Consider the following 25,632-nt stretch of genomic DNA (forward strand, 5'->3'; position numbering starts at 1 on the left):
TGATATGATCGTACTGAACCACGGTTGAAATCTCACTGTGGAGCGTCGGGTCCAGCCAGCCATGTTTGCGATTTGACACCTGAGGCTCCACCGGTCTATACATGTCTCTAGCAGTGTATCGGATTTTAGAATGGGAGAATGGAATTGGAAGGGTAAATGCGGCAAAATTACAAGGTGCTCAACCTGGATTCTGATCCCAGTTTTAACAGATTTCATCTACTCCTTTACAGGTGAAGGACTACAGTAGGATCCATATAGTATCGTTAACGTTACTTGAAGAACCTATTTAAATCGTTTTTTGCAGTATACGACAACTTTCCCAGCACACCTTGTCCATCAGACTCAACCGCTCAGCCTTGTTTACCTTGTCTTTTCTTTTCGTTGTTCAGTTCTTCTTTCGCCGATCGAGGAGGGACGTTCTCTTCATTCCGGTTTGTTGGTTTGGAGGAAGATGACTTCGAGGCCTCGGAAGACTTCGACTTTGCTGATCTCGTATCCGGTGGTGAGGGCCCTGGGTGCTCCAGCTCCCGAGTTCGAGGACTCACACCTTGGGAGGCCGGATTCTTGTCTTGAGGATCACCCTTGTTAACGTCATCCCCATAACCACCAGTCGAGTATGGCAGACTTTTGAGGGCCGGTCGCGGTCGAACGGTATCAAGCTTTCGAAGATATGTTTGATGAGGCAGTAGAAGACTTGGGCGGGTCATCCTGGCCGAAATGGCCTTCGGATAGATCGCTAGATGGTTCGGCATTGCATAAACTGATCCTTGCCCCGTTGAAGAGATAGAATAAGAGCTTGATTGCAAGTGAAGAATAACGCGGGATGTTCCAAAGATGTCTTGGTGAAGAAATACCAATTTGGAATGCTTATGCCAGGTGACGTTGTAGGCCTATTTGATTGATTCATCATGACCTCACACATTAACTTAACATCTTTTAACATCTTTTTGTCGACCAAACTTACCTCTAGCTTCCTCTCAGTTGTGGAAGCGCATTATTAAACCCATGGTAGATTGTTAATTATGTAGCAAACTGGTGCAGATCAGGCACACCGCCGCAACATCGGAAAATTATCTCCTTCACAGTCTACTCGGCCACATCAATCACAAAAGGCTGAATTCATTCAATGTGTAAACTAATCGCCTACCCGAGTATCTTCCACATGAGTACTACGGTTCCCCATCTTTTCACCCCTACCAACCTGAGAAAGTCGCCGTTGTTTATTCAGCTCCATCATGTGCTTTGCAAATGGTGACCGCTCACGAATCTGAGGACCTTTGCGGTAAAAGAAGTAGATCGGTGTCGTAACAAAAATCGAGATAACAGCAAGAATTGTGGACGCATACGCATACGGAAATGTGTGGCCTATGTTCTCGAACATCGGTGTAGAATACATAGCTGCAATTCCCGCAAGAAAGTCGCGAGCGAAGTCGTTGCCTCCTGTAGCAGATGCTGCATATTCTCCGTATGCAGCAATCGTGTAGTCAATAGAAGATTGATAGATGGAATACTGTGCGACATCAGAAGGTTTTTCCGTGTTATGCATTGGATCGGGGGCTCACGTTAGCAATTCCGATTACCAAGGTGAAGATCATAGGCGCGATCCAAGGGACAAATTTTGGACCCAGAGTCGTCCATGCAAAGCCAAATAGGCCAATTGGCAGACAGGGTATGACTGGCCATCGTACATTTTTGTAAGAACAAACAGATTGCCTTTGTGATTGGAAGTCTTGACTCACCATAGAGTAGCCACCACAATCGCGCTTCTGGAGAAACGGATTCGGAGCCATGCTTGCGTCGTCTTTGTCTGAACATGTGGATGGAGGGTAGGAATGAGAGGTATGCGAGGAAATAACCAATGATCAGCCTATAAAATAAGATTTTAGCATGCACCTCCAAAAAGAACATAGGGTTCCACTGACGGTATAAATGCAAGACTAATTTGAATGGTCCCAAAGCCATACTGTTTAAAGACCGGTTGAAATCCTTGAAGAAAGGTAAAGATCAAAGAATCACTGAACCCGCTCAGTAGCGAAAGCCACATAACAATGGGCTCAGTGAGGAGCATCACGAATGGACGTTTCCATACTCTCCAGATATCTCGAGGAGAGAGCGAATACCCGTGAATCTCGTGTGGGCCCCAGATATTGACTTTTCCTGGTCCATCCTTGCGTCTCTTCTTCGCTATCCTATCGAGCAGTATGGTAGCTCGGGTTTCCGGCACCAGGAAGAAATGCATGATCTGAACACAGCCGCCAGCAAGGAGTTGAACCCAGAAGATCCAGGCCAATGGATGACGGTCTTCCACAAACCCACCAACGATGGCGCCGACAACGGAGCCTCCGACAGATGACAGCACGAGGAAAGCAACGGCGTATTCCTGGTCATCGGGCTCCCACATATCTGCGATAACTCCTAGTGTCACCGACCCCCCGGCTGTACTCAACCCCCCAAGCAGGCGAACCACGATATAAGTCGCAAAATTGGGAGCAAGAGCGCACGGTAATTGCCATATGTTGACGAGGAAGAGGCTGAGTTGCTGAGTTGGCCACCGTCCCAGTTCTTCACTCCAAGGGGCCCACAGTTCGCATCCGAAGGCATAGGCGCAAAGAAAGGTCAGCTGGGGGATTCTCGCAACTTGTTCGCTCACATTGTGCTCCTTGGAGATCGCGGCGACACCGTTTGCGTAGAGACTTGCGTTCAGGTTGATGGATATTTGGATACAAAACATCACGCAGAGGATTTGCCATTTTCTCCAAGTGGGAAAGCAGTAGCCCAAGCCGTCGTAGCCAGCAGACTGTGTTAGCTCTATCTTGTTATTCCGGGGGTTTTCGCCTTCATGGTCTGCTAGATCCACTGTTTCTAGACCTGGATCGGGTCCCTCACTTGAACCGATGAATTGATTAGTTGCCATAGTAGGAGCGGTAGCAGTAGATGTAGAAACTCGTACGTACAATTACGTGGGATGAAAGTATCAACCTGGGCATGTACATATATGGGTCTAGCTATGGACACGTCCATGACGTGTGTGGAGGCACTTCACCCACGGGCATTGCACGGCTTGTTTTTTAAGTCCGGGGATGCTTCTGTTATCAGCTGTTCATTTCACTTTCGTATTCTCAGTTATCATACCATGGAACCGAGAAATGAGAAATGGTAAGACATCGGATTCGTAGATGAGCATGCAGTTCTTGGTAACGAGGTCCGCTTGATGCCGCTCCCACCCACATTGAACCAATCAGCCAACCTCATGATCCTTTGGTATTAGCTATACCACCGTGAGTAATGCACATTGGCATACAAAACGATTTGAGGGGTAAATTTAAATAAAGATATTCATTATATTCAGGCGAAAGGTCATGGAAATATACAAATCCTTCACTCGTACACTCCCTTTCCTAATCCGATGATATCATACAGCGCGAACCATATCTACTCAGATTTCTTGCCATGTAACGGGTGCGCAAGCCTCTCCTTTATCTTCTCCATGGTACTTTGCTTGCCACTGTGACCACTGCCCTTAGCTTCAGTCGAATCACCTATAGTCGTATTAGCGTTGTCCAAAGCGAACAAGATATCTTAGTGAAAGCTTACCAGAGCGCGATCCACCGGCTTTGCCAGTCTTCCTTTCTTTCTCGAATTCTTCTGCCGTGTGCGGCGCTTGACCTTGAGGACCCTTCAGTGCTTCTCTGCTGACGTGGTGGTCCTCCATGATCGCAGCAGTGCCGCGACGGCCTTGGTCCATGGTCTTCTCGGCATGCTCTTGGTTCTCGGCACCCCCTGAGTTCTCGGCACCCCCTGAGCTCACTGCACCCCCTGAGCTCACTGCATAGTCCTTGTTCTCGGAGTTCTCAGGCTGGGAAACACGCTGGGAAAGACTCTGGGATGTGCTCTCTTGCTTGGGTACTCCGGGCGCGGTGTTCTCTGAGGAGAGAACCTCGGGTTTTTTATGGGTGAAAGACATTGTAGTTGGGTTTGTAGAATGAATCTGTGGCTAGTTCAGTGCCCAGAAATTTCTTGGCTATATATACTTCGATCCCATACTATGACGTTGATGACATCATTAGTGTATGGGACCTTTTCGGGAAAAATGGCTGACCCGGCCCCACTGGACTGGACAAGAATTGACCTCATCCTGCAACGGAGATTGGTTCTTTGTGCGAGTTGACGTATTCCAGGGTCGCTACATATCGGGGCTTGAACAAGGCCGTCTTTAACCGCTGCGCGTAAAGAGGTCTAATGGCCCTCAACATTTCTGTTAATGCCACTGTCCCATTAAGCTCAAATAACCATATGAAGCCAAATATCCCTTAAATAACCATAATGCCGTCAAAATTAATCCAATTCAATCCATAAATACCCATATCAAGTCCATATAAAACCCACCCCAACCCCACTCACTGAGCCCTCATCAACCTCTCCAACCGACACCTCAAAAGATGCTGAAACCACCCAGGCATCCCCCTCAACCTCTTAGAAAGCCAACCTGCAGACCCCGGAACAAGAACATGCCCACTCTCCCCCTTAAGTACCTGCGCAACAACCCGCTCAGCAACCGTCTCCGGAGCAAGCAACGGATTAAACCAAGTATCCTCAGGCGTGAGATCCCTAATCAACGCCGTCTTCGTAAACCCCTGCGTAACAAGCACAGTACGCACCCTTGGAGCCTGATACCGCGTAACCAACTCCGCAGCAAGGCCCTCATGGAACGCAATCGCCGCCGCCTTGGAGGCGGAGTAATCTACCATATTGGGCGTCACGGCGTACCCCGCCAGCGACGCGACTGTCACGACCATCCCGTGATTGCTGTTGATCATATCCGGCAGAAATTCCCGCGCGAGATAGTAGTGGGATAGAGTGTTGACGTCGAACATGTGACGGGTTTGTTCGGGGGTGGTGGAGAGGATTGTTTTTGCGGTGCAGATTCCGGCGTTGTTTATTAGGATTGTCGGGCGGCCTAGGGTTGTGCGGATTGTCGTTGCTGTTGTTGCGATTGTTGTTGGGTTTGTTACGTCGCATGGGTAGAAACGGACGCTGTTTGGGAGCGGGTTGGTGGTTGTGTCTGGTGGGGTTATGTCTAGGATGGCGACTTTTATGTCTTTTGATCCGAGAAGTTGGGCAATTTGGCGGCCTATGCCTGCGCTGCCGCCTGTTAGGATTATTACTTCTTTGTTCCAGTTGTAGTGGTCTTTTTGGTTGTTGTTTAGGATGCGGTGATCGAGGTAGGTTTGCAGGGTTGAGAGGAGGGATATGGTTGTTAGGGCTTGGAGGGCTTTTTGGAGGTTTGGGCGGGTTGCGCTGAGGTCACGGCCTTTGTTTGTGTATTTAGATAGCGCGAGGAGGGGGAGCATCTTCCAGGGGTCTAGGAGAGTTTTGGAGATGATGTTTCCTAGCACGTCTGCTGTGAAGCCTAGGGTTGGTTGTTAGTTGTTGGATACAAGAGTATCAGGGAGTGTCAAGAGATTGTACCTTCTCTCGAAAGCCAGGGCTTTGTCTGTGCCATATTGCTAGATTGGATGAATTAATGTCTTGAATTAAAGTTGTGGGGTTGATATCGAAAGAGAGATGAAACTATGGGGGACATCTTTCAAGCATAAGCTGACATGGATACTCCGGATCTACATGGAAAATGCGGGGAAGCCGAGGTCCGCAGTTGATAGCTGGCTTGTGTCGGGCATGATACACATGTACTGTAAGGCTGTAGGTTTATGCATACTTGATCGTCGCTTTATCCAAATTTTGGGTTCATATCTTGAAAGTGTCTGGCCCACTCGATATCCACAGCATTCAGCCCCATGCTCACCGCTATTGTGGTGTTGATACAGTACGCAGACCTGGTCAGCTATGATGTTGGATTCAAGATATTCAATTTGTATGAGTCCCTGCTGCGCACCTATCAACTATAAACAATCCACGCCAAAAAAAATACAACCTCAAATGCGCCGGTATTGTCATTGAGGCGGGGGTATCAACGCCAACCAGCCACCAACAAAGGACATAAATGTAAGCCCCACCATATAAGGCGTAGTAGGAACAACCATATCCAAAGCAATATCAATATCCAAATCTGATCCAACATATCAAATCACACAAGTCGGTAGATTGAAAGAACATTCATGAAATAGACGAAAAGAATATTCGATGCAATGTATGCGTAGCCACGCTGGACTGAACTCCCTAAGTATGGAAGTCCGTAGTGTTAATCCAATCGGAGTTGATATGCTTATATCCAAAGCCAAAGAAACAAACACAGCCGTGTCAAGGTATAAATTAATCCAAACCCCAAATCAAGTCCAAGTTGACTCCGATCATCACCAGGATAGATAGGCAGTCCACCCCATTCAACACCTAGATCCCCTAAAAGAATAAAAAGAAATGAAGAAGGCTAAAAAAAAAGGCCTGATGTGATCTGAATCCGAATGCGGTCACAGATACACGAGTGTTGAATTGGATAAGGAGGGGGAATCATCGAAGAGAGTAAGAGTATAGTGCAAAATGTAAGATAACACAGACAGATAAACCAGCTGGAGGAGAAGAAAAAAGTAAAGGCTTAAGTGAGAGGGACATGCATGATGCGTTCATAAGGGGAATAGAGAACAGGGGAGGTCGGACACGGGATCGCAAAAGCGGAACCCGTAAGTTCAAAAGAAAGGAGACAAGGACTCGCACGCTAGATGTAGATGCATAGGCACTGGCGTATGCAAATTCGTAGAGGATCAACGGTAGTTTACGTTAATACCAGGCGGGAGATTCCTCAGATCAGGCTCTTTGTCGAAGATCTTGTGATAAATCTCAGTGAGGATACGGGCGTCGGCGCGGAGGGTGGGAGAGATGTTTTCGTTTTGGGCGAGGAAGCATATTGTCCGTCTGAGTAGGCGGTCGAGGATTTCTGTGTCGACCAGTTCCCTTAGGCTGGACATGTAGGTGGCGGAGAGGACGAGCATGTTGCCGAATTGACTGGGAAAGGGATTAGTAGTTGTTCCACAATTCAAGACAGTGTGGGTACTTACGCGTGTGCTGTGCCAAAGATATTGGTTACCACCAACCGATGCCCACCAACACCATCAAAAGCCTCCGTACTCAGAATCGCAGAGTCGATGCAGACTTTACAGGCGCGGCGAAGCTTTGCTGGAAGGTCCCGGAGTGCGACCTTGGGAGGAACCCAGGCGTGACCGAGGGAGGAACTTGAACCCATGTCACTGGACATTCGGGACATGTTGGGCGCCCGGTTTGAGTGCAGCATAGAGGGAGACATTTGTTGTGTTGAGGTGGGCGAGTCCACCTTGGTAGTTTGGCCAATGGGACCTATGCGGGCACCAGTATGGCCATAGTGCAGGGCATGGTAGAGGAGAGGTCGGTGGATGATATACCGCGCACCGTAATACTTAGCACGCATGCGAGCAGCGTTGATCTCGTTGGATGGTGGGTCCGAGTCTTTCCACAACATACTGACTGGTAGACTTGTGCGCCAGAGGTCAAGGTTCATGCTTAGAGCTTCTTGGACGGTTGACGACCACCGTCTCTGGCCTTGCTTTTCGACCTTGTAAAGGTCGGTGTGTACTCGATTGAGGACTTTGCGGAGATGGATCTGGGCCGAGTAATGCAACATCACCGCGGTAGCAGGGTCGTCGTGGTCGTCAGGGAGGGGTAGCGTGAATCTTCCTTTAGGAAGCGTCATACGGCTTTCGGAACGCGAGATGCCACTCGCTGGAATATCGAGCTCTGCGAGAAGATCACTCTCTAGCTGTAGACAAGTCCAGTATGCAAAATTGTAGAGATCCAGCACAGCCCCTTCTCCAAGTCTCTCATAACGCTTTGTTCTCACCAGCACCTGGCAAGCCCTCGAAGCCTGAGAGATCCAGCTGTGGCTCTGGAACGGATGGGCCAATTGTCCGGCATAAAGACCGGCAAGTAGCGCCGCCTGGACGTGTTCCAGTTCGTTGGCACCTTGCAGGTGACCCAGAATCTCAGTACAAAATCCATAAAGTGTCAGACCAGGAATGACCTGGTAATTCTTCGTATGTCCAGCTTCGTCACGGGTGTGTGACACAGATCGCCGGGAGAGGTTTCTGCGAGGTTCGGCAGTTGTTGTTGATGTTGGCCCGAAGGACTGGCTTGTAGCCTGCATAGGCACCGTGTATAAGGGTGTCGCCATCTGTAAGGCAGAATCAGAATTCGCGGGCGAGAGCACACCATTGACGCCAAATTGCCCGCTTCCGACAGGCATTGGTGGCAGGGGACTGGGAATGTGCTGGCTACGATAATCAATCTTCTGGTCCATGATAGGCCCAGGAATGGGAGCAGGACATTCGCAAATCGCACCAAGAGCCAGACACAGCATGACTACAGCATTGTCGATGTTCCTCCCAACACGTGGTCGTGCCGGTGTAGAACTCGTGCTCAAGAACTCGCCTCGCGCGCCCAAGCTTTCATTAGAACGCTTCCGCTTCGCTGGCCGTGGGCCGTCATTGCCCATCTGGGTGTTCCTTGGCATCGGGGACGGGGTTAGACGGCAGTAGCATCGAATAAAGCTCTCGACCTTTTGATCAAGCTCACCCTGGTCAATGAACGGGTGAAGCTTGTACATGTGGTTCATGTAGCTCTGATAGTAGCGCTGAGCGGTTGCAACATCCAGGTTCAGGTTACCAAACTTGTCAATGTCAACATCCGAATCTACCCCTGCGCCGTCTCCGTCTGGTTGAGCACCGTTCACGCCGCCATCACGCATGCCTGTGCCTCCCGGTAGTTGACTGTCATCCGCAGTGTATGAAATCTCTCCCTGGCCATAGACACTGATAAGACCGCGCTCTTCCTCCAAGCGCATGACATAGTCTTCATCATACACCTCAGGGTACAGCAATTTCTTGATCGAGGGCCACATCAAGAGCTTGTGAGCTGCAGTAGTGTGCTCCACAGGAATCGAAAGCTCGCCCTCCTGATCATTTTTAGCATCCTCAAAAACCTCCACAGGTCCCAGCTTCTGACCGTAATGCGAAGTGCCCACATCCTGACTGCCAGGATCTAAGACTGCCATGCCATTTGAACTCAGCATGGAAGGCGTGGGTGGCTCTTGTTTGAGAACTGGCTCTTGAACAGGCGCCGGTGGGATTGGTGGCAGGTGCGAACGATCTTTGCCAGGCCACGAGGTTGTCGGTTTAGAGTGTTGTAGCCACTCTCTGAGCAGTTGGTCGTGCCCGTGGGTGCCAGCGGTTAGCAAGTCGATCTTCTGAACCAAAGTATCCTCCAGGTGCGTGATTCGATCTATCAAAAGTTGCGTGCTCTTCTCTTGTTTGTGAGGAGGCACTTCCTTGTAGACACAGGTCAGGTTATTCTCTTTACAATGACTGCAACCTGGTCGTCCCTCGTCACACTTCGCTTTCCTAGCGCGGCATTGGTCACAGGCCTACAGCTCGAGAGTCAGCTCTCAATTCACCACGGCACTTCAATCTTATCTGGCCTACCTGCTGGGCACGAGCCGCTTTTCGTTGACGCGCTCCATACGCCTGGTTCTGGTAATAATTCGGATCATAGCCGCCCACCGGGGTCGCTGGGGCCATTGACGGACCGGGGGTCATGAATTGTGATGCTGGGGGCAGCGGGCCCGCAGAAGGTGTATGCTCCGCGCTACTGATCTGATCGGCTGGCGGATAAGACATGCGAGGACGGTATTCTGGTGAAGCCTCGTGCGGGGCACCGTTGATTGGCTGGCGGAAACCATGAGGGGGAGTTGGATCTTGCGGGGAATGTACGGGCGCGTGCGGTTGGAGACCATTGGGACGACCGTAGGGTCCGTCTGGTGATAACCCGGGTAGCTCGCGGCCGGGCATGACTGAATAGCTTGGAATAGGCGCCTGGGTTGAAGAGGGACGGCGGGCATCGGCTGGGTGCGGATCGAAGGATGGAGGATATGGAGGGCGCCATGATGGTTCGTAGCTAGGATGCGTGCCCGGAGGCGCATGCGGCCCTTCGGGAGGAGGCATGCGATTCATTATCGCGAGAGAGAGTAACTACCAGCGCGTTCTTCTCACAAGTCGGTCTGGTTAAGCGCTGTACCGTGTGCTTGGAGTAGTCCGGTACTCAAACCAACATGGCGGGAGAAGAATTTGGGAAAAGCAGAAACAGGATAGAGACGGGACGATCTGATAGTGTCGGGAGGCGCCAAGTTCAGACAATGAAATGAAATCGGGCGCCGTTAGAGGTGCGAATCAAATCACGCGCCTAAAGCTCCAAAATCCTTAGGTCGTAAAAATGCGGCGAGGTTGACGTCTTCTTGAGTGGGCAGGGTGGAGCTAGGCAAAGAAATAGTCAGATTACAGCGATGATCCGAACAGGGGGGTCCGTTGGACCGAGTTGAAGGTTTGAGGATAGAAGAAAGAGGAAGAAGGGAAGAAAGAAGGCAAGATACAAGATCAAGGCCAAAGCGAAGTCCATCAGATAGATCGAAAGGGCAGAAGTACAAGGTTGGGCAGGAGGGGGTATGGTATGGTAACTTACATTACGAGTGGGGGAGAGGAATCCAGTAAAATAGAAGAAAAAGAAAGAATAATCAGAAGGAATACGGGGGGGCTTATAATTACTGGGGATCGACATGTTGTTTGCCCCTCCCTTGAACTCTGTAAATGGCTGGTTTTCTAATATCTAATCCGATCTCCAGTTGACAGGTCTGCTTCCTTTCTTTTTTTTTCTCTGGTGGGTCAGGCGGCTGGGGAATAATGAGGGAAAACATCTTGCGCGCTTATACTGGGAGGTTGGAGTATACTATATCATGATCGAAGCTAGGATCCAACTCGCACCGCGTGGAACGGGGATCTCAGTTCCCGAAGGTCAACCACTTCACCGGGAAACGCACCATGCAAGTTGGGAAGTTCATCCGGGCCCGGGGAGATATACTGATTCGGACCGGGAGGATTTTAGGATGTAGCCGAGCCTGTAAAAGCCAAAGCTTTTTGTATTGGAAGGCGAAAGTGTTCTCTGATTGTATGTGGTTTCGAGAATCCATCTCACATTGTGACCCGTGTCAGACAGGGATCGTCTTCCAGTACCCAGGACTCGGGTATCCTTAACAAACGTACTCCGTCCCCCGATCAACCTCGTATCCAATCCCATCGATGGAAGTTGTCTTAGTCGTGAAGTCCGCCAAAGTATAAATGTAAAATCGGTAATTAGAACGGTAGACGTATACTCCGAGCCGTCTAAGAGACATTTCTGACCGCCAATGAGGTGCGGACAATGTCCGAATTCGATTCGCAAGGGGAATAACCAAAGTTTATTAGGCTTCGATTCTCAAATCATATACCCCAGATCGAAGTTCGAGGGAGTAGGATCTTTTTTTTTTCCAGGGATAACTCTAACATGTTGACTTCTCGTACTGTACCGTCACGGAAATACTCGGATAGTCCCGCTTCCATCCATGGATAAAGACGGGAATCATCCATGGATGAAGAGTATAGTAAACATCTGCCTACTCTAGAGTACTATGATATCACCTTATTCTTTCGGGTTACCCCTGCCTTGATGAGGCAGCTCAAAGACAGTGCCACTTGGCCACACCGGAGTCTTATGAGCGAGTCAAATGCGGAGCCGAGTGGCACAAGAACACAGAGTTGCTCCATTGCTGATTTTTGCTTCTTTTGACCGTTGTCCTATCTGTGCGGTCACCCGTGAGAGCTGGAAGTAGACCAGCGCTGGCTGAGTAGTGGAGTAGGTATGCCCGAGTTGGGTATACATAGTGGAGAAATGGCTGGTGACCATACAATAGTTCTCGATCACGGAAGGAAGCCAAGCCCCACGATTTTCTTTGTTTTGATTGCTTCAAGATTAAATACCGAAATACATTTGCTAGCTCTTAGCACCTAACACCGGTTTTCCTGGTTTTCCACTATACTAGCAGAGTGGGAATGAAAAGTGACGTGCATAATAATGAACGGGGGCCGGGGTTTGGAACAATCTGAAATTGACATTGACACACCGGGATAAAAGGTGAGGCTCGGCTTGGATTGGGCAATTAGAAATTCCAAGACATCCCACTTCTGGGGTTGACCGTCGTCATTAAGGGGGTGAAATTAGGTTACATGGATGTTAATCCCGCATCTTTCGCTGGTGTCCCAGTTTTAATTTGCCATGTCGATCCGCCGTTCCCACCATCCGGTTCCTTGGGTTCGGTAGGGCGCGTTGGATTTAGATCTTGAATCCTTAATCTACATGTACTGCTTCATATTCCATGCACTACTCCGTACTTATAATGGAGATTTGGAATTGAAAACATAGGGGGAAAACAACCACCACTTGTAAATATCGCCCCGTCACCTCCCACCCCTGATAAGACCAGGATCACCCAGCGTAGCAGTCAAACGACCTACAGATGGCGACTGCACGCCATGCATAGTGCAGAATGTATTCAGAATAGAGTTTGGAGAGCCCTTGGACATCCAATGTCGAATGCAAGGGGTAAAAACAGACATGACAAAGCCCACTATCAATGCATCCTCTACGCCTGGTATAGGGACCCCCATGTCACAGTTCATATCCCCACACCACTTCTATATACCTCAAGAGTCTCGGGGTCTGACATCCCACCACTTCCTTTGCCTATCACCTGTTGCATTGATAGGTAGCTCGATGTGTATAATGTAGGCCTGGAGGACCCAGATTCACATTCGAGCACGTATGCGCCTGGTATACGCAGTAGACACCAGATATGCAGCAGGCCAGCCTGTGTCCAATCAGCGCTGGCATGGCCTTCACGAGACTATTGGAATGGCTCCATATGGGGAAGATGCAGGTGATCTACCCTCCCTTGACGGACATCTCCACACTCTGTGATCAAAGGGGATGCGGGAGGTTGCATTGTTGTGGTTGTTGAATAGGCCTGGTCCTCACTTGGACTGAGACTTGTTTGATTCCTACTTAGTACTGCGGTAGGGGTGTAGAAGACGGGAGGTATGGAATAAAAGTGAATGCACTGCGTACGTAGGATACAGATAACCTGATAATGCACTGTATGAGGGATATGAGACTGGTCACTCTACTCTACCGTACAATCATAAGCAAGTGATAAGTTGCTAACACGCGCCAATATCTAAAGTCAGAAATCCCATTTTGCAACCGCAACCCAAGTCTATCACGGAACATGTGTAAGTACCGCACTAGAATGCGCAGTAATGGTATGTACAATACGACATACGACAACAGTCATTACCTTGGATCGTGAGCTGCATCGGCGATCGAAGCGCCTGATTCGCGCGCCCGCGACCGACCAGTTATGCCAGAGCGCCCGATAAATGACGCTCCCACTGAAATATGATCGCCTCCATCTCTACATGTTGTAGATTTGGCCAAACACCCTGGACTCGCTTAAGTGTATAGTAATTGTGGAAAAGCTAGTATGCAAGCCTCTCAACTACCAACTGCTTCCAGCATAGTATAGCGGTGATTGATCACTTACACAGTACTACAAGTCCAGTCCAGATGTGTCTACTTACTGTACAACTATCCCACGGAAAGCCGCAGAATTGATCGGGCGCACAAGCGATTGCGAATCGATCAGGACGCGTTAAAACCGCGGGTTGATTTGCGCTTTCTGTCCACGCATGGCACAAGACGGCTTGGTTTCATACCTCTAATGTGATACAACATGCGCCGTTTGGCTTTGCTTTGGGCCTGAAACTGATACGTCGAGATTTAATCACTTGCCTCTTCTGTTCCCACGTGGGGTTGGGACCATGTGGGATGGATTGTGGTTGGTTTCTACACTGCCTGGGGTCTTGAGGACTTGTACCCGATCGCATATGATTTTGTGGGTGGCTATTCTCTCGTCTATCCCTCACACAATACTGACCGACTCCTTAACTCCACCTGCGGGCACGCATTCTTCGATCTGGACTACCAGCCCCGCCAGCTTGCGTAAACTGTCGAGCTCAAGGCCTTCGACAATCCTCGATCCGGTCACATGCATAACAACAACCTCCTCACACGGCACCATCCCTTGAAGAGTAACTTCGCACACAGACCTAACAACAAGGTCTATCGAGCTCACATGAACTACTGGTCTGTTCGCCGGATGCAAGGAAAATCATCAACCCAGATCCAAATTCAAATCTACATCCAGTCTAAAGCCTATCTTCTAGAGTCTACGTCAGGGCCAATATCCCCCACTAATTAGGCTTCTCGCAGATATACTAACCTGCATTTTTGCAGTCCATTAAGCACAGTGACATAAGTGTACATATAAGGCAGAAGTTAGATTCCAACCCGGAGCTATAGACAATACTCAGTCCTCACATCCAACATGATCTAGTCATGTTTCCAAATCTACTAGGCCATATCTGAAACATTTGCATATCTCCCGTCAAACTTGAGCTTTGTCCCTCCTAGATTTTATAATATCATATAGAATTGCCGACGAGCCGTCGCGCCGCCTAGCCGCCGAACCTCGTCTGTATATGTAGCGCTGGTATGCTTTGCCGTGAAGGCCGAGGCATTTTAAACGCGACTGCATCCAAGCGCTGTGGTTGAATCCGCCGTTTTGGAGTCACACTCCACTTTATGCACGCCATTCACGTACCGTACTGTAGACACGGCTTGTTGAGCTTTGTTTTTCTTGACTATTGCCTAGTTGGGTAGGTGAAAGGAGATTGGTACAGTGTTATAGGTTGTTATTGTAATTTCATACGTGCGACTGCATACTACACAGTACTTGAGGTCTAGTATATACACTAACTACTAATTCTGAAAGATGTGTGCATGCTTCTAAGATGTGTGAACAAACGACCAGTCGGGTAGTTTAAGTCCAAGCCTAAAGCGATGTGTTACTTTCAATGTTAAGCTCGTCTCACCTCGATTATTCTTACTCTTATTTTACACTCTATCATAATTATCTAAATCATTCTGATCAAAACAAACCCCTTCAGCTATCAAGGGGCACAAAAGTACATGAACACGTAAATCCCTAACCCCCTACCCACATCTATAGCAACCTAATCCAAAGACCGAAATCCAAACACCAGGTCCCCGAGGACCCCGACACCGACACTAGCATCCCTCGCACCTCGTCGCGCATTGTGCCTGTATTTGTGCATATTTCTCCGCACCAGCATCGCCATGGCTGCCCGGTCTAGCGGGTATTCACCGTACTTTTGTAGGGCCCCATTGGGCGGTTCTCCGCGCTGGGGCTTGTTTGTCTCATGTGGCTCTGCTTGAAGATCTGTTAGCCGGGCTATATTCTGATTCCAGGGTTGGCTGGTTTTTGGGTGTGATGTGATGGGGTTAGATACGGTACCGAGGTAGCTGGAGTGGGTAAGCGTGTTTGATTTCGGGGTTTGATGAAGAGTTTCGGTTTCTGCTTGGGATTCTTCGGGTATTAGCAGATGTCTATTGATATCGTATTGAAATCGAAGGATGATTTTAAGTTGAAGTTGATATATACAGTATGGTTTGCGATCGATGGAGTTTTACTAACGCCATTGATAGTATACAGCTACTTACTCCGTACTACCTTTTTTTATACATGCAACATCAATCCCGCACTTCAATGTACCCAATCCCAATGCAATAATAGGCTACAAAAACCATACCAAAGCACCGGTGAGGCGCAATAAGCGAACCCGGTAAGTTGGAAAGTCACGGGGGGAGAAATTTGGATCAGTCGACCCCCACATAAAGATCCAACAATTAAGTTAACTTACTCATTCAAACAGTTAAGTTACGAGTTGCATACCTAAACCAGTAGATTAGCCTCTCAGAGACGAAGACACAACGTGGGGAAATCCCCGATGACTCGATCTGGCCTTGCAGATATTTACACATCCATCATTCGATTCTTCACTCCTCTACAGGTACCGTGATCCCAAACAAAGTTCACCGGTCGATTTAGTCCATCTCCCACTTCCAACGCCCCCTCCATACATGTAGAGTAACTCAATATCCGCTCTGAAAAAATAAATGAGACCCAAGGCCATAGCGCTGAACCCCATCTCCACCTACCGCCATTCAATTTCCACAGGCCACACAGCAACCCCGACCTCGGGACTATCAAATGGATACATCACATCAGAGTTGGTCTGGAACAGGTGTGGCAAGTCTATACCTGGTGTATTGAAGATCTTGAGCTCATCAGATCGTAATTTAGAGAGGCCCGAATAAATCCGGCCATGGCGGCGTTTGAAGTGTGAGGCTTGGGATTCTGTAACTCTGTTTTAGAAATGGGGAAATTGGATAACTTTAGGCTGGTGGGGATGAAAGATGGGCGACGGGGCTACTATTGATGCACTTGTACATGTACATGCACTTTGCTGAAGAAGCGAGGTCCACGCCACGCCTCATTTTGAGACCTGTTTTTTACTGGGTGAGGTAACTTATATGTCACTTGTCACTTGGTAACTCGTTATATGATTGATGGTATGGTATGGAATGGGGTTGACTACATACATTACGGTGCTATGATGCTGGCCAATTTGCAGGTATGGTTACGTAGACGTCGATCTGGAACGTGTCGTTGGGATTGGACTTTGGATGGAGTCTTTGTGGTGTTCGTTGCTTTTGTAGATGCAATTAATAGGTTGGAAACATGCGTGGTGGGTGTTATCATTTGAGCTGCTGGAGCTCTTGTGAGGGATTCTCGTGTGCATGAACCGGGGATAGCCGGTGTCACGTTGGCCACTCTGGCAAAAGTACGATGGTGTTGAGGTTGATGATGGTCACAGGCGGATGGGAAGATAGGTGAGAGGCGACCGATGAATGAAGAGAGTCTCTTGGGCTAGAAATAAATTGATTTTGTTGGCGATCAAGCATGGAAATAGTTGCCTGTAGATGATTCTTCGTTTGATACTCATATTATGACAGACTCGACATTTTCGCGCAAATTATCTGAAGCTCTTCAAAATATATCCCTCTAGGGTAGGGCTCGCCTGGTGATTGAGATAGCCACAATGACCTTCAATCCAAAGGCCAGTAGACAATGATATCGCAAGTCCCGAAAATCCCATCCCAAGATTCAAAAACCAATGCAAGAACAAGATGCAGTATATCAAGTGTTATTGGGGGTATGGAAGATGCGCAGAGCAAAAGAAGTCACAGCAACTCTACCTATTGCCGCGTATATACAAGATGCATCGCTTTCGAAAAAAAAAAAAAAAACTCAGTCTAGATCCAGAACCCGAATTGCAGGTTCCCGACATGCCATATCATAACTCTCTATATCTCTATGAAGAGACAGGCATCGTGTCACGCAGCTGGTAATGGAACAGCTGCCACACGCCCTTGAGCGCTTCTAAGCGGTCATCCTTGTCAAAGAGGTCGAACCATTTGGTTCGCTGCAGTTTCAGCACATGCCACGGCTGCTCCGTGTCGGAGTCTGGTGGGAATGTGCTCTCGCCGTTGGTGAGGATGTCCAGGTAGCGTTTGTGGACGCGGAGATGGAGGATTGAGACGTGGTGGTTGATTGAGGAGATCATATAAATCTGGAACAGAGGGAGGTTAGCTTGTCTGTCACTATAACTGCGCCTTCATCTGGGACATCTGAAACATCTGAAACAAGGCAGGATTCACATACATCGTCGAACGGACTCCCCCGGGCCTTTCCAATCTGCATATAGCTCAGTCTCTTATCCCAGAGACTCGGTCCAGGCTGGATGATCTTCCACTTCTCGCTACTCGTAAGTCTACGCATGGCACTCGGTCTCCGCGAAAGCGATGTGACGAACGGATGCTCAATCTTGTGTCGCTTACGCGCGATATCCGCCTCCGGAGTGGACGGCCTGGCTTCCTCCATCATAGAGTCCGGCAGGGACATCCCGTGTCCCGTGCTGACAAGATCATCCAGGATCCCATCGTGGGGTGCGCCTCCGAAGCGCGGCGCCATGGTCCACCACTTGCCTTCTCCGGGTCGCTGTTCAATTTCGCCCTCACGAGCTCGCTCTTGAGCTGCGAGGAGCATACCTCCGACCTCGCGGAAGATGTCACTGACTTCACCGATGCCGTGGCCTTGGCTATCCGCGGTGGTGCGGAATGTGGTCTCCGGACGGCATTGTGCGATTAGCACGGGCCCTTCTAGCATCCCGCTTCGCGCGATCTGGCGGTCTCGCGGCGATCGGGATGCCTGGAAGGATTGCCGCACTGGGAAGAGGAGGTTCTTGGTCATCAATCGTGGAGGAAGCGTGGGTACCGTGACTTGGCATCCGAATGGCCATGCGACCATCTCGACAAATGCTCGAATTGTCTCGTCGCGCACTTCATCGGGCATCTCATGCCCCGTGCCGATTCTACGGCCCGTATACATGGCCACATAGGGCCTATGCTCGCCCAGAGGGGTTTCGCTCGTAATCTCGGTGGATTGTGTCTCATCCACTTCCATGTCATCGCCGGTGGAGTTGGTTCCGCTTGTGATTTCCTGTTCCATTTGCATTTGGACATCGCTTTCCAACTCCATCTCATTGGGAGGCGTGGGTTCAGGAGTTGCTGGACGCTCGAAGTAGTGGTCTAAGCTGGTGTCCCAGTATTGAGCCACGTGCTCTAATCCTGTCCAGAACTTCCTCGACTGTGTCACGCGAACCCGACTCCGGCCGTCACGCGGCGGCAAACGTGCCACCTCACGGAAGGTGTCGTCGTTGTCCAGTGCCAACTCGTTTTTTAGCGTCTCATATCGATCCTTGGGGGGATAAGGGACTCCGTTGCCCATCAGCGGGCGGGCATCATCTTCCGTTGGCTCAGTGGTGTCTTCCCATGGCAAAGGAGCGAGGGCGAGTGTCTGGTCGGGGAACATGCGGCGTACATCGACGTCGGATTCTAGTTCAAGGTTCAACGCCTTGAACCGGTCCAAGCAGATATCTTGTGGGCGTTTGATGTCGGCCAAGAGATCTGCAATCTCCTTGAGTTTCGAGTCCGATTCATTGGGAACAACATTGGGCAGGTTGTAGGCGGGGAAATCGAGGGGTGTTGGGTCGGCGGGGGGTCGTCTTTCTTTCTCCGGCTCCGAAGTGGCGGAGGGCAAGGCTATATCGATGTCGAGTTAGCTGCTGAGTCCATATTTGACAAGGTCCGATGTCATGGGGGATTGAAGGTCGCGTGGGACACAAGCCGTGCGCCACATTCCACATATGACGACTCAGGGACTCGGCCAACTGCCCACGGAAGGAAAGGAAAAGAAAAACAGGTAACAGGGAGTCTCACCCAGCCCAGAACCCCAGCCAAACATCGTGAGCTAGATGCAAATGCAAGATTATCGCAAACTCTCAGGTCACATGCGGGGAAGGGAGAGTAACCGAAGCGGTGAAGTGAAACAGAAACAGGGAGAGACGGAGGTATCAAATAGACAGAGAGAGAGAGACAGAGGGAGAGACAGAGATAGAGAGAGACAAAAAAAAACAGACACAATAGACCAAAGCGAATGTGTTTAGGAGGGAAGTTTCACGGGACTTGTGGGGAACCGGAATATTCACCCCGACATCCAACTATGTTAGGCGGTTTACATGAACAGTGTGAGTGACATAAGTACGGAGTACGTACTAACCTATTACACTACTAGGGGTGTAGGTTATATCACAAATAGTCTTATTCCGTACAGTTTACGTACGGTTATCCCTATTTATTTGAGGTTATTGACTTGTGTGTATGAAGTCACATGACAGCTCCAATATGCCCAAATGAGGCAATGCTCCCGCATCAGTATCATAATATCACAATATCACTCCTGTCTGACCCGTATAGAACGCCTCTTGCTTCTGGATTAGGCCAAGTATGAAACGTCAGGGGGTGACTGGTCCAAAGAGCCACTTCGGTTCTCTCACCAAGCCGAAACCGCCTCGTTTCGTCTACAGGGGTGATACATCCCCGCTCGAATCCCATGAACAATCGACGAGCTGCGCGTGCAGGAAGGTTAGCCAGTGTCGCATTACTTCAGAGTTTTAGGGACTGATCAGCCTCATCATGGCTTCTTATTGGACCGGGGGAGGCTAAGCGCTCTCCTGTCACAGATGGAGGGGTGAACTACTTCGTGGGCAGAGGCGCCTAGCTTCAAACAAATGAACATAAACCCCCTGGAGAGACGGTGAAGACAGATTCTCTATAAAACCCTCCGGGCTTCGTATCCCACTACCCTGGCTCTTTTTGCCTCTGGGAAGCTGACGGGATGGCTTCGAGAAGGGGGCTTGAGTTAACCTTAAGGAATTGCACAATTGTGTGGTCTTCTTTGTCGTATACTTTGTGCTTGACGTTGTCGTCGTTGACGTTGACGTTGTCGTCGCTTTGTCCATCGTCGCGGAAACCGTCAACCATACAAAGGAATACCCCCGCCACAACAAAGGCTCCCATGTTCTTTTCTTTATGCACGACTCGAGAAAGATATCCAGATACTGCTTCTAGCCTGTCTTGCAGGAATTAATTGAAATGGTCTCCATCTCCGCCGAGCCGAGTGCATCACCGATATCCAAACCCTCAGGAACACGCTCTTGGACGACAATCACATCAATCAAGACGGAAACAATTCACCCAACTTTGTTGTTTACTCTCACAGAGTCTGAACTTATTTCCAGTATTGTCACGTCCAGTGCGTTTGGGCAAGCATCGCAAACGTCACCTCCAGCATTGGATACCAACCCCGTTGTTGGGACTCCATCGCAAACCACGATCAATACGTCTACATCATTCCCGGGATCAAGTCTTGCTATGACCTCAACCATGGATGCTCCATTGTCAACGATGGAGCCATTTGCCCCGCTGTCAAACTTGAGTGACTTCGCCTCGTGGGAGAATCCGCCGTCCACCTCGACAAACTTCGGACAGCCCGAGGTCACTACGAGCTCTACGAGTTCAGTGAGCACCTCAATTACCAAGGTTGTCACTTCCTCGTCGGTAACATCAGTCTCGCCAACTATCTCCCCATTCGTCGGAACTGTAACGGGCACAATCTCGGTAGGCAACTCAACCTCATCGACAACCGCACCATTCATCGGAACTGTAACGAGCACAATCTCGGCAGACAACTCCACCACCTCATCCAACTCTACTCCTGTCTCTCACCCCAAGCATGACAACGCCATCAAACCCGCGGTCATAATTGGCAGCATCCTAGGCGCGTCAGCTTTCATCATGTTCGCGATAGCAGCCTGGTTCGTCCTCCGTCGCAGACGCCAGAAGATTATCAAGGTGCAAAAGATAATTGGCGCCCGAATGGGAGGCGACTCACTCGGTCCAGAAGAAGGTTACGAAACCCTCTATTTCCCCGATGCACCAGTTCCCGGGGCAGACACCAAGTCCGCTCAAATCCCAACCCTCCCAGTCATACCGGAGGAAGTCCACTCAGTGCCTGCCTACTCCAATGGACCTTTCGTTCTCGCGCACTCAAACCCAGACCTGTCAATGGACAGTCTGTACCTGCGTAGTGAACGTTCACGACGCGCCTTCTACACTGAAAACACGGTGACCTCAGACCACGAGACTGACCACTCCCCTTCTCTGGCAAAGGATGTATCTCCTCGATCCCATGTGGTATCTACATACTCCCGCTCATCATGGGAAGATGCAAGTGTGAGCAATCTCGATTTCTACGGAGATAGTACCACCGCTCTCCCCCAGGAGCTGGACGGCGTCACTCTCCCACCTTCCAACTCAAAGTATCTGGAAGCCTGCATGTCGCGTGATAGTCTGCGCAGCGACCCGTTCGATCTCGAGGCTCCTAGTGTCTCGAACCCTCCTGGCAGCCCACCAGTTCCACCTGTTCCTACAGAGTGGGGAACCAAGTTTTAGGCTTGTTGCGTCCCAACGCTCGAACATGCGTTCGTTTCACTTTGTCGTCAGTTTAATGGTCGGCATTGTTGGATCTGCTTTTTGACTTTCTTGTTTTGTGGGTTTAGCTTTTCGTCGCATGTTTGGCGTGTTTCGTTTATGACTGAAAGATTTTATGCCCCTTTATGGCTCTCTACTTTTTTGTACCGATTTTGTTCTAGCTGTTGCTACTTGCTACTTGCTACTTGCTACTTGCTACTTGCTTCTTGTTTGATTGAGATTCCCCCGGGTCGCATTTCTTCTTGTTAGAGTTGGTTGGGGTTGGTGTGTTTGATTGTACGATTACTGAAAAGGGGTAGGAGGGTATTTTACTTAGCTCTCTCTAGTGAAAGCTCTTCTTTTTATTTCTTATGTACACTAGCTTATCAATTGGAAGATTCTTTTTTCCGATGAAGCCGTATTCCTTGTGTCCTCCAGAGCCTCAATCACATCGGATGACCGTTCACACTCTACATTGTTTCACCAACTACTCACACTTGTAGACCGCCATTCCAAGCCCAAAGTCCCAGTCCAGGAAATAAGAGAGAAAGAAAGTTTACTCGTATCGAATTGATTGAAATGCTGTTACCCAAACTTCGTGTTCGTTCTTCGGGTGTTCTAAAGAAAACAACAAAGACCATCTGCCAATTGAATAACAAGCCATCGCCTCGGGGCTTAAACTTTAACCTCATTGTTAGGATACTTCAGGATCCGGGCAGGTTATTCACGTCTCAGGGCCTTGCAATATTTCTTCAAGGTCGTGCGGCTGTGTTCATATCCATATCCCGGATACAGGGAGTATACACACTTGCAACCCAACTCATCCATCAACCGGCGGTGTACCGGATCAAGAAGTAAATACATCCTAAAGTCTGATAGATCGACATGGCTCTTTCTGTGTTATGGTTTTGAAGTCTGGAGAAACTTCTACGCCAGAACATGTGCCTCCTTCCCGGCATGGTGAGATCAGAGACGTTACCTTACCGTACTTCTAGAAGAGGTGTTGAAGTTTGACCGCTACTTATGTCAAGGGTTAAGTGCAGCAAGGACACGGGATATTGGAACTTTCTGGTATACTTTGCCAGGCTATGTGGTGTAGGCGAGACGTTCCGGGATTGGGTTGCTATGCTGCATGCTGTGGTGAGTACAGTGGCTCTTCGGAATTCAGACCCGGAAGTGATGGCCAGTGATGGCATCTTAGTATGCAGCGATACTGTACATTTTACACTCTGGTGAGGACTCCTGCTGTTCAAATAACGTTCTAGGGAGTCATCTGAGGAATGTGGATTCCACAATGCAGAGTTTGACGATACGCCACGTTCAACTCATATTTGCTCTAATTAAGCTAGCGAGGTGTCTGAGGGCTAAATATGTAACAGGTATGCTTTTGTCATGTAGGATTAACCTGTACTTTTGCTAGATTAGGAGTTTTGTTCTGCAATCTTCATTTTTATACTTGAAATTGGGTGGAGTGATCTTGAAAATATATATATGCAATAGAGCAACAATTTCACGCAAATCATATTCATTTTTTATTATATGTCTAGTTTGATAGGATATCACAACCGAAATAATGATTAAAATGATGTGACAGGCAATTGAAAGTGTTAGATAGTGTGATATTGTAGTGTGAGTGGATGGATGATTCCCCCAAAGTGGGTAGATCTCCTATGATCAATGCCCCAGACACCACAAGTAGCCACAAGACCCATAAATTACTTAGAGAGGATTCTGCTCCACGACATGAGATTACCAATGGGAGATGACGCAGGGATTGTTTTGAGAATATGCCTGCGTAGCGCATGAGTTGACATGCTGTGTACTCCGTGTACGCCCTGTCTGCCCTGGACATGACAGTGAACGATGACATCTACTGTATCTGGTGATGACCCCGCGTAGTGCAGCTACATGTAGCTGCCCAAGTGAGATCACAAGGAATCTCCTGAGAGGCATAGAGCCTCGGGCAACAGGCAATTTGCTGGCGATATCTACGGGAAGCGACGTGACCTCGTGTAGGTAAAGTAAAAAAAGATTTCCTTTTGCTTTCTCGTTACATTTTAGAACAAGAATAGCTTGAGTATCACATCATCATCGCATCTTCCTATTTTCCCATGGCCATATTTCCCCAAAGATCCAAGAAGCCCACGAACCCCACGCGATCGAGAGGGAAACGGCATAGAAGAAAGTCGTCACAACAGAAATCTAGACTAAATAGGAAGAGTTGAAGGCCGACCTGGATTCGATATCGGGGTAGCCTCGAATCCCGATCTCCAACCCAGAAGTAACCGTTTCCAACCTCTGCACCGCCGAATTGCGAGAAAGAACTTCAATCAACAGAAGGGAAAACTTGAATTTTTGTTATCAGATTTACTCCTGAGTCTCGTTGATCAGAGCATCGCGCTTAGCCTCCTTGCGCTCCAACCGGCGCTCACGGAGAGCCTTGTTCTTGGCACGCTTAGCGTCCATCTCCTCACGGAGGACACGGTCGCGTGCACGCTCAGCCTTAGCCTTCTGGATCTGTTGCGGGAGAAAAGAACGAGTCAGCCTGGATGTTCTCCGGTATGTTCATGCTCGACCATATGCGTTCTCATCCGTAGGGTGGGTTCAGGTTTTGACTTACGTGCTCAACGAGGGCACGCTTGTGCTTGAAGGTGTTACCCTTGCTCAGGTGGTAGAGCTCGTGGTAGAGGTGCTTGTCGATCTTGCCGGCGGCACGGTAGCGGACGAGCAGACGACGGAGAACACGCATGCGGCGCATCCAGAGGACCTGGCTATAAGTAGGAAAGGATATCAGCATCTGTGTCCCCGGCTTTCCGAGCCTCTTGGATAAAAAGTCCATGGTAGGCCGGATCAAAGATGGGTGTGTGCATACCTGGGCATACGGGCGTCCTTGGTACCCTTGCGCTTACCCAGGCCACGGTGACGGCCGATACGGCGGGCCTCGTTGAGCTCACGTGCGCGGGCACGGGAGTGCATGGTGACGGGCTTGCGGATGATCAGGCCATCGCTGACGAGCTTGCGGATGGTCTGGCGGGAGTTGGCGTTGGAGATCTCGCTCATCTCGTTGGGGTCGAGCCAGATCTTGCGCTTGCCGCAGCCGACCACGGAGGCGGCGAGGCGCTTCTGGGTGGTAAGGTTGACCCTGTGGTGGAAAAAGAAACCCTGGTCAGCATCATGGCCACACACATCACGAAAGTTGTTTCCTCCACATAGCGAAAAATATCGGTCCACGGGGTTGGGTGATTTCGACAAAGATTTCCTGGCATGTGCCTTCTTGGATTGCAATAACAGTTGGAGACTCACATCTTGATGTCGGCGTATCGACGGTCGTTGGCGGATGATGTTCGTGGCACTGAGAAATCCCGACGGTGAGAGTTTGAGAGGGCACTGCGGGCCAGCTTAGGTCAGCGAGGGCTAAGCGAGTGCCTTTCCACAACGGGAGGAGAGGGTCAAGGGCTGTTAGCCCTAAGTCTAACCGGATTGGGAAGAAAAAGTAAATGATGATCCTGCAGTCCGGGGAAGCCAGAAATAGTGAGATATACGACTGGGATAGGATTGATGAAAGAGAGGCAATAGCTCTAGATACAATGCCCTTTTCTTATTTTCTTCTAGACTTCTTTGTAGAGACATGGACGCAACCGCGATCTACATCACATGACATCAAATTTCATCTCGCACATCACATGATCATCCATGTTCGGATCTATACGTACGAAGTACGGAGTACAAGCAGCCGAATGCCTACCTGCTGTGCTTCACAATCCATGTAGAAAGAATAAATGCATTTCAATCATAACTCCTACAATATACACATATACTGCTGCAACATATGTATAACTTTTATACGACTAAAGCAAAATGCAAAGGATATCTATA

The 25,632-nt window shown here is 49.3% G+C and overlaps 7 protein-coding genes across 7 annotated transcripts; 1 reads left to right on the plus strand and 6 right to left on the minus strand.

Annotated features, from left to right (window-relative positions):
* Window positions 1-350: 350 nt before the first annotated feature.
* PENARI_c005G12069 (uncharacterized protein) lies at window positions 351-707 on the minus strand (the record flags this gene model as incomplete). Its single annotated transcript, XM_022630070.1, has 1 exon — window positions 351-707. The coding sequence occupies one exon, from the start codon at window positions 705-707 to the stop codon at window positions 351-353; it is 357 nt and encodes a 118-aa protein (XP_022490378.1).
* A 428-nt stretch (window positions 708-1,135) lies between these two features.
* Window positions 1,136-2,914, minus strand: PENARI_c005G05135 (uncharacterized protein; the record flags this gene model as incomplete). Its single annotated transcript, XM_022629735.1, has 5 exons — window positions 1,136-1,143; window positions 1,198-1,510; window positions 1,563-1,675; window positions 1,740-1,867; window positions 1,923-2,914. 5 exons carry the CDS (start codon window positions 2,912-2,914, stop codon window positions 1,136-1,138), a joined length of 1,554 nt encoding a protein of 517 aa, XP_022490160.1.
* A 518-nt stretch (window positions 2,915-3,432) lies between these two features.
* Window positions 3,433-3,964, minus strand: PENARI_c005G10582 (uncharacterized protein; the record flags this gene model as incomplete). Its single annotated transcript, XM_022630011.1, has 2 exons — window positions 3,433-3,539; window positions 3,595-3,964. The coding sequence occupies 2 exons, from the start codon at window positions 3,962-3,964 to the stop codon at window positions 3,433-3,435; spliced, it is 477 nt and encodes a 158-aa protein (XP_022490363.1).
* A 2,752-nt stretch (window positions 3,965-6,716) lies between these two features.
* Window positions 6,717-9,989, minus strand: clcA (putative C6 finger domain protein; the record flags this gene model as incomplete). Its single annotated transcript, XM_022629544.1, has 3 exons — window positions 6,717-6,957; window positions 7,011-9,403; window positions 9,462-9,989. The coding sequence occupies 3 exons, from the start codon at window positions 9,987-9,989 to the stop codon at window positions 6,717-6,719; spliced, it is 3,162 nt and encodes a 1,053-aa protein (XP_022490370.1).
* Window positions 9,990-17,198: 7,209 nt separating this feature from the next.
* PENARI_c005G07320 (uncharacterized protein) lies at window positions 17,199-19,189 on the minus strand (the record flags this gene model as incomplete). Its single annotated transcript, XM_022629851.1, has 3 exons — window positions 17,199-17,456; window positions 17,549-18,987; window positions 19,165-19,189. 3 exons carry the CDS (start codon window positions 19,187-19,189, stop codon window positions 17,199-17,201), a joined length of 1,722 nt encoding a protein of 573 aa, XP_022490321.1.
* Window positions 19,190-20,379: 1,190 nt separating this feature from the next.
* PENARI_c005G03459 (uncharacterized protein) lies at window positions 20,380-21,738 on the plus strand (the record flags this gene model as incomplete). Its single annotated transcript, XM_022629674.1, has 1 exon — window positions 20,380-21,738. One exon carries the CDS (start codon window positions 20,380-20,382, stop codon window positions 21,736-21,738), a length of 1,359 nt encoding a protein of 452 aa, XP_022490408.1.
* A 2,385-nt stretch (window positions 21,739-24,123) lies between these two features.
* Window positions 24,124-25,522, minus strand: PENARI_c005G01950 (60S ribosomal protein eL19; the record flags this gene model as incomplete). The annotated part of the gene is made up of 5 exons (XM_022629604.1): window positions 24,124-24,273; window positions 24,377-24,527; window positions 24,629-24,898; window positions 25,060-25,143; window positions 25,470-25,522. 5 exons carry the CDS (start codon window positions 25,520-25,522, stop codon window positions 24,124-24,126), a joined length of 708 nt encoding a protein of 235 aa, XP_022490548.1.
* Between the last annotated feature and the right edge of the window lie 110 nt (window positions 25,523-25,632).

Source organism: Penicillium arizonense (genome assembly GCF_001773325.1).
Source record: "Penicillium arizonense strain CBS 141311 chromosome Unknown PENARI_contig005, whole genome shotgun sequence".
Taxonomy (NCBI): domain Eukaryota; kingdom Fungi; phylum Ascomycota; class Eurotiomycetes; order Eurotiales; family Aspergillaceae; genus Penicillium; species Penicillium arizonense.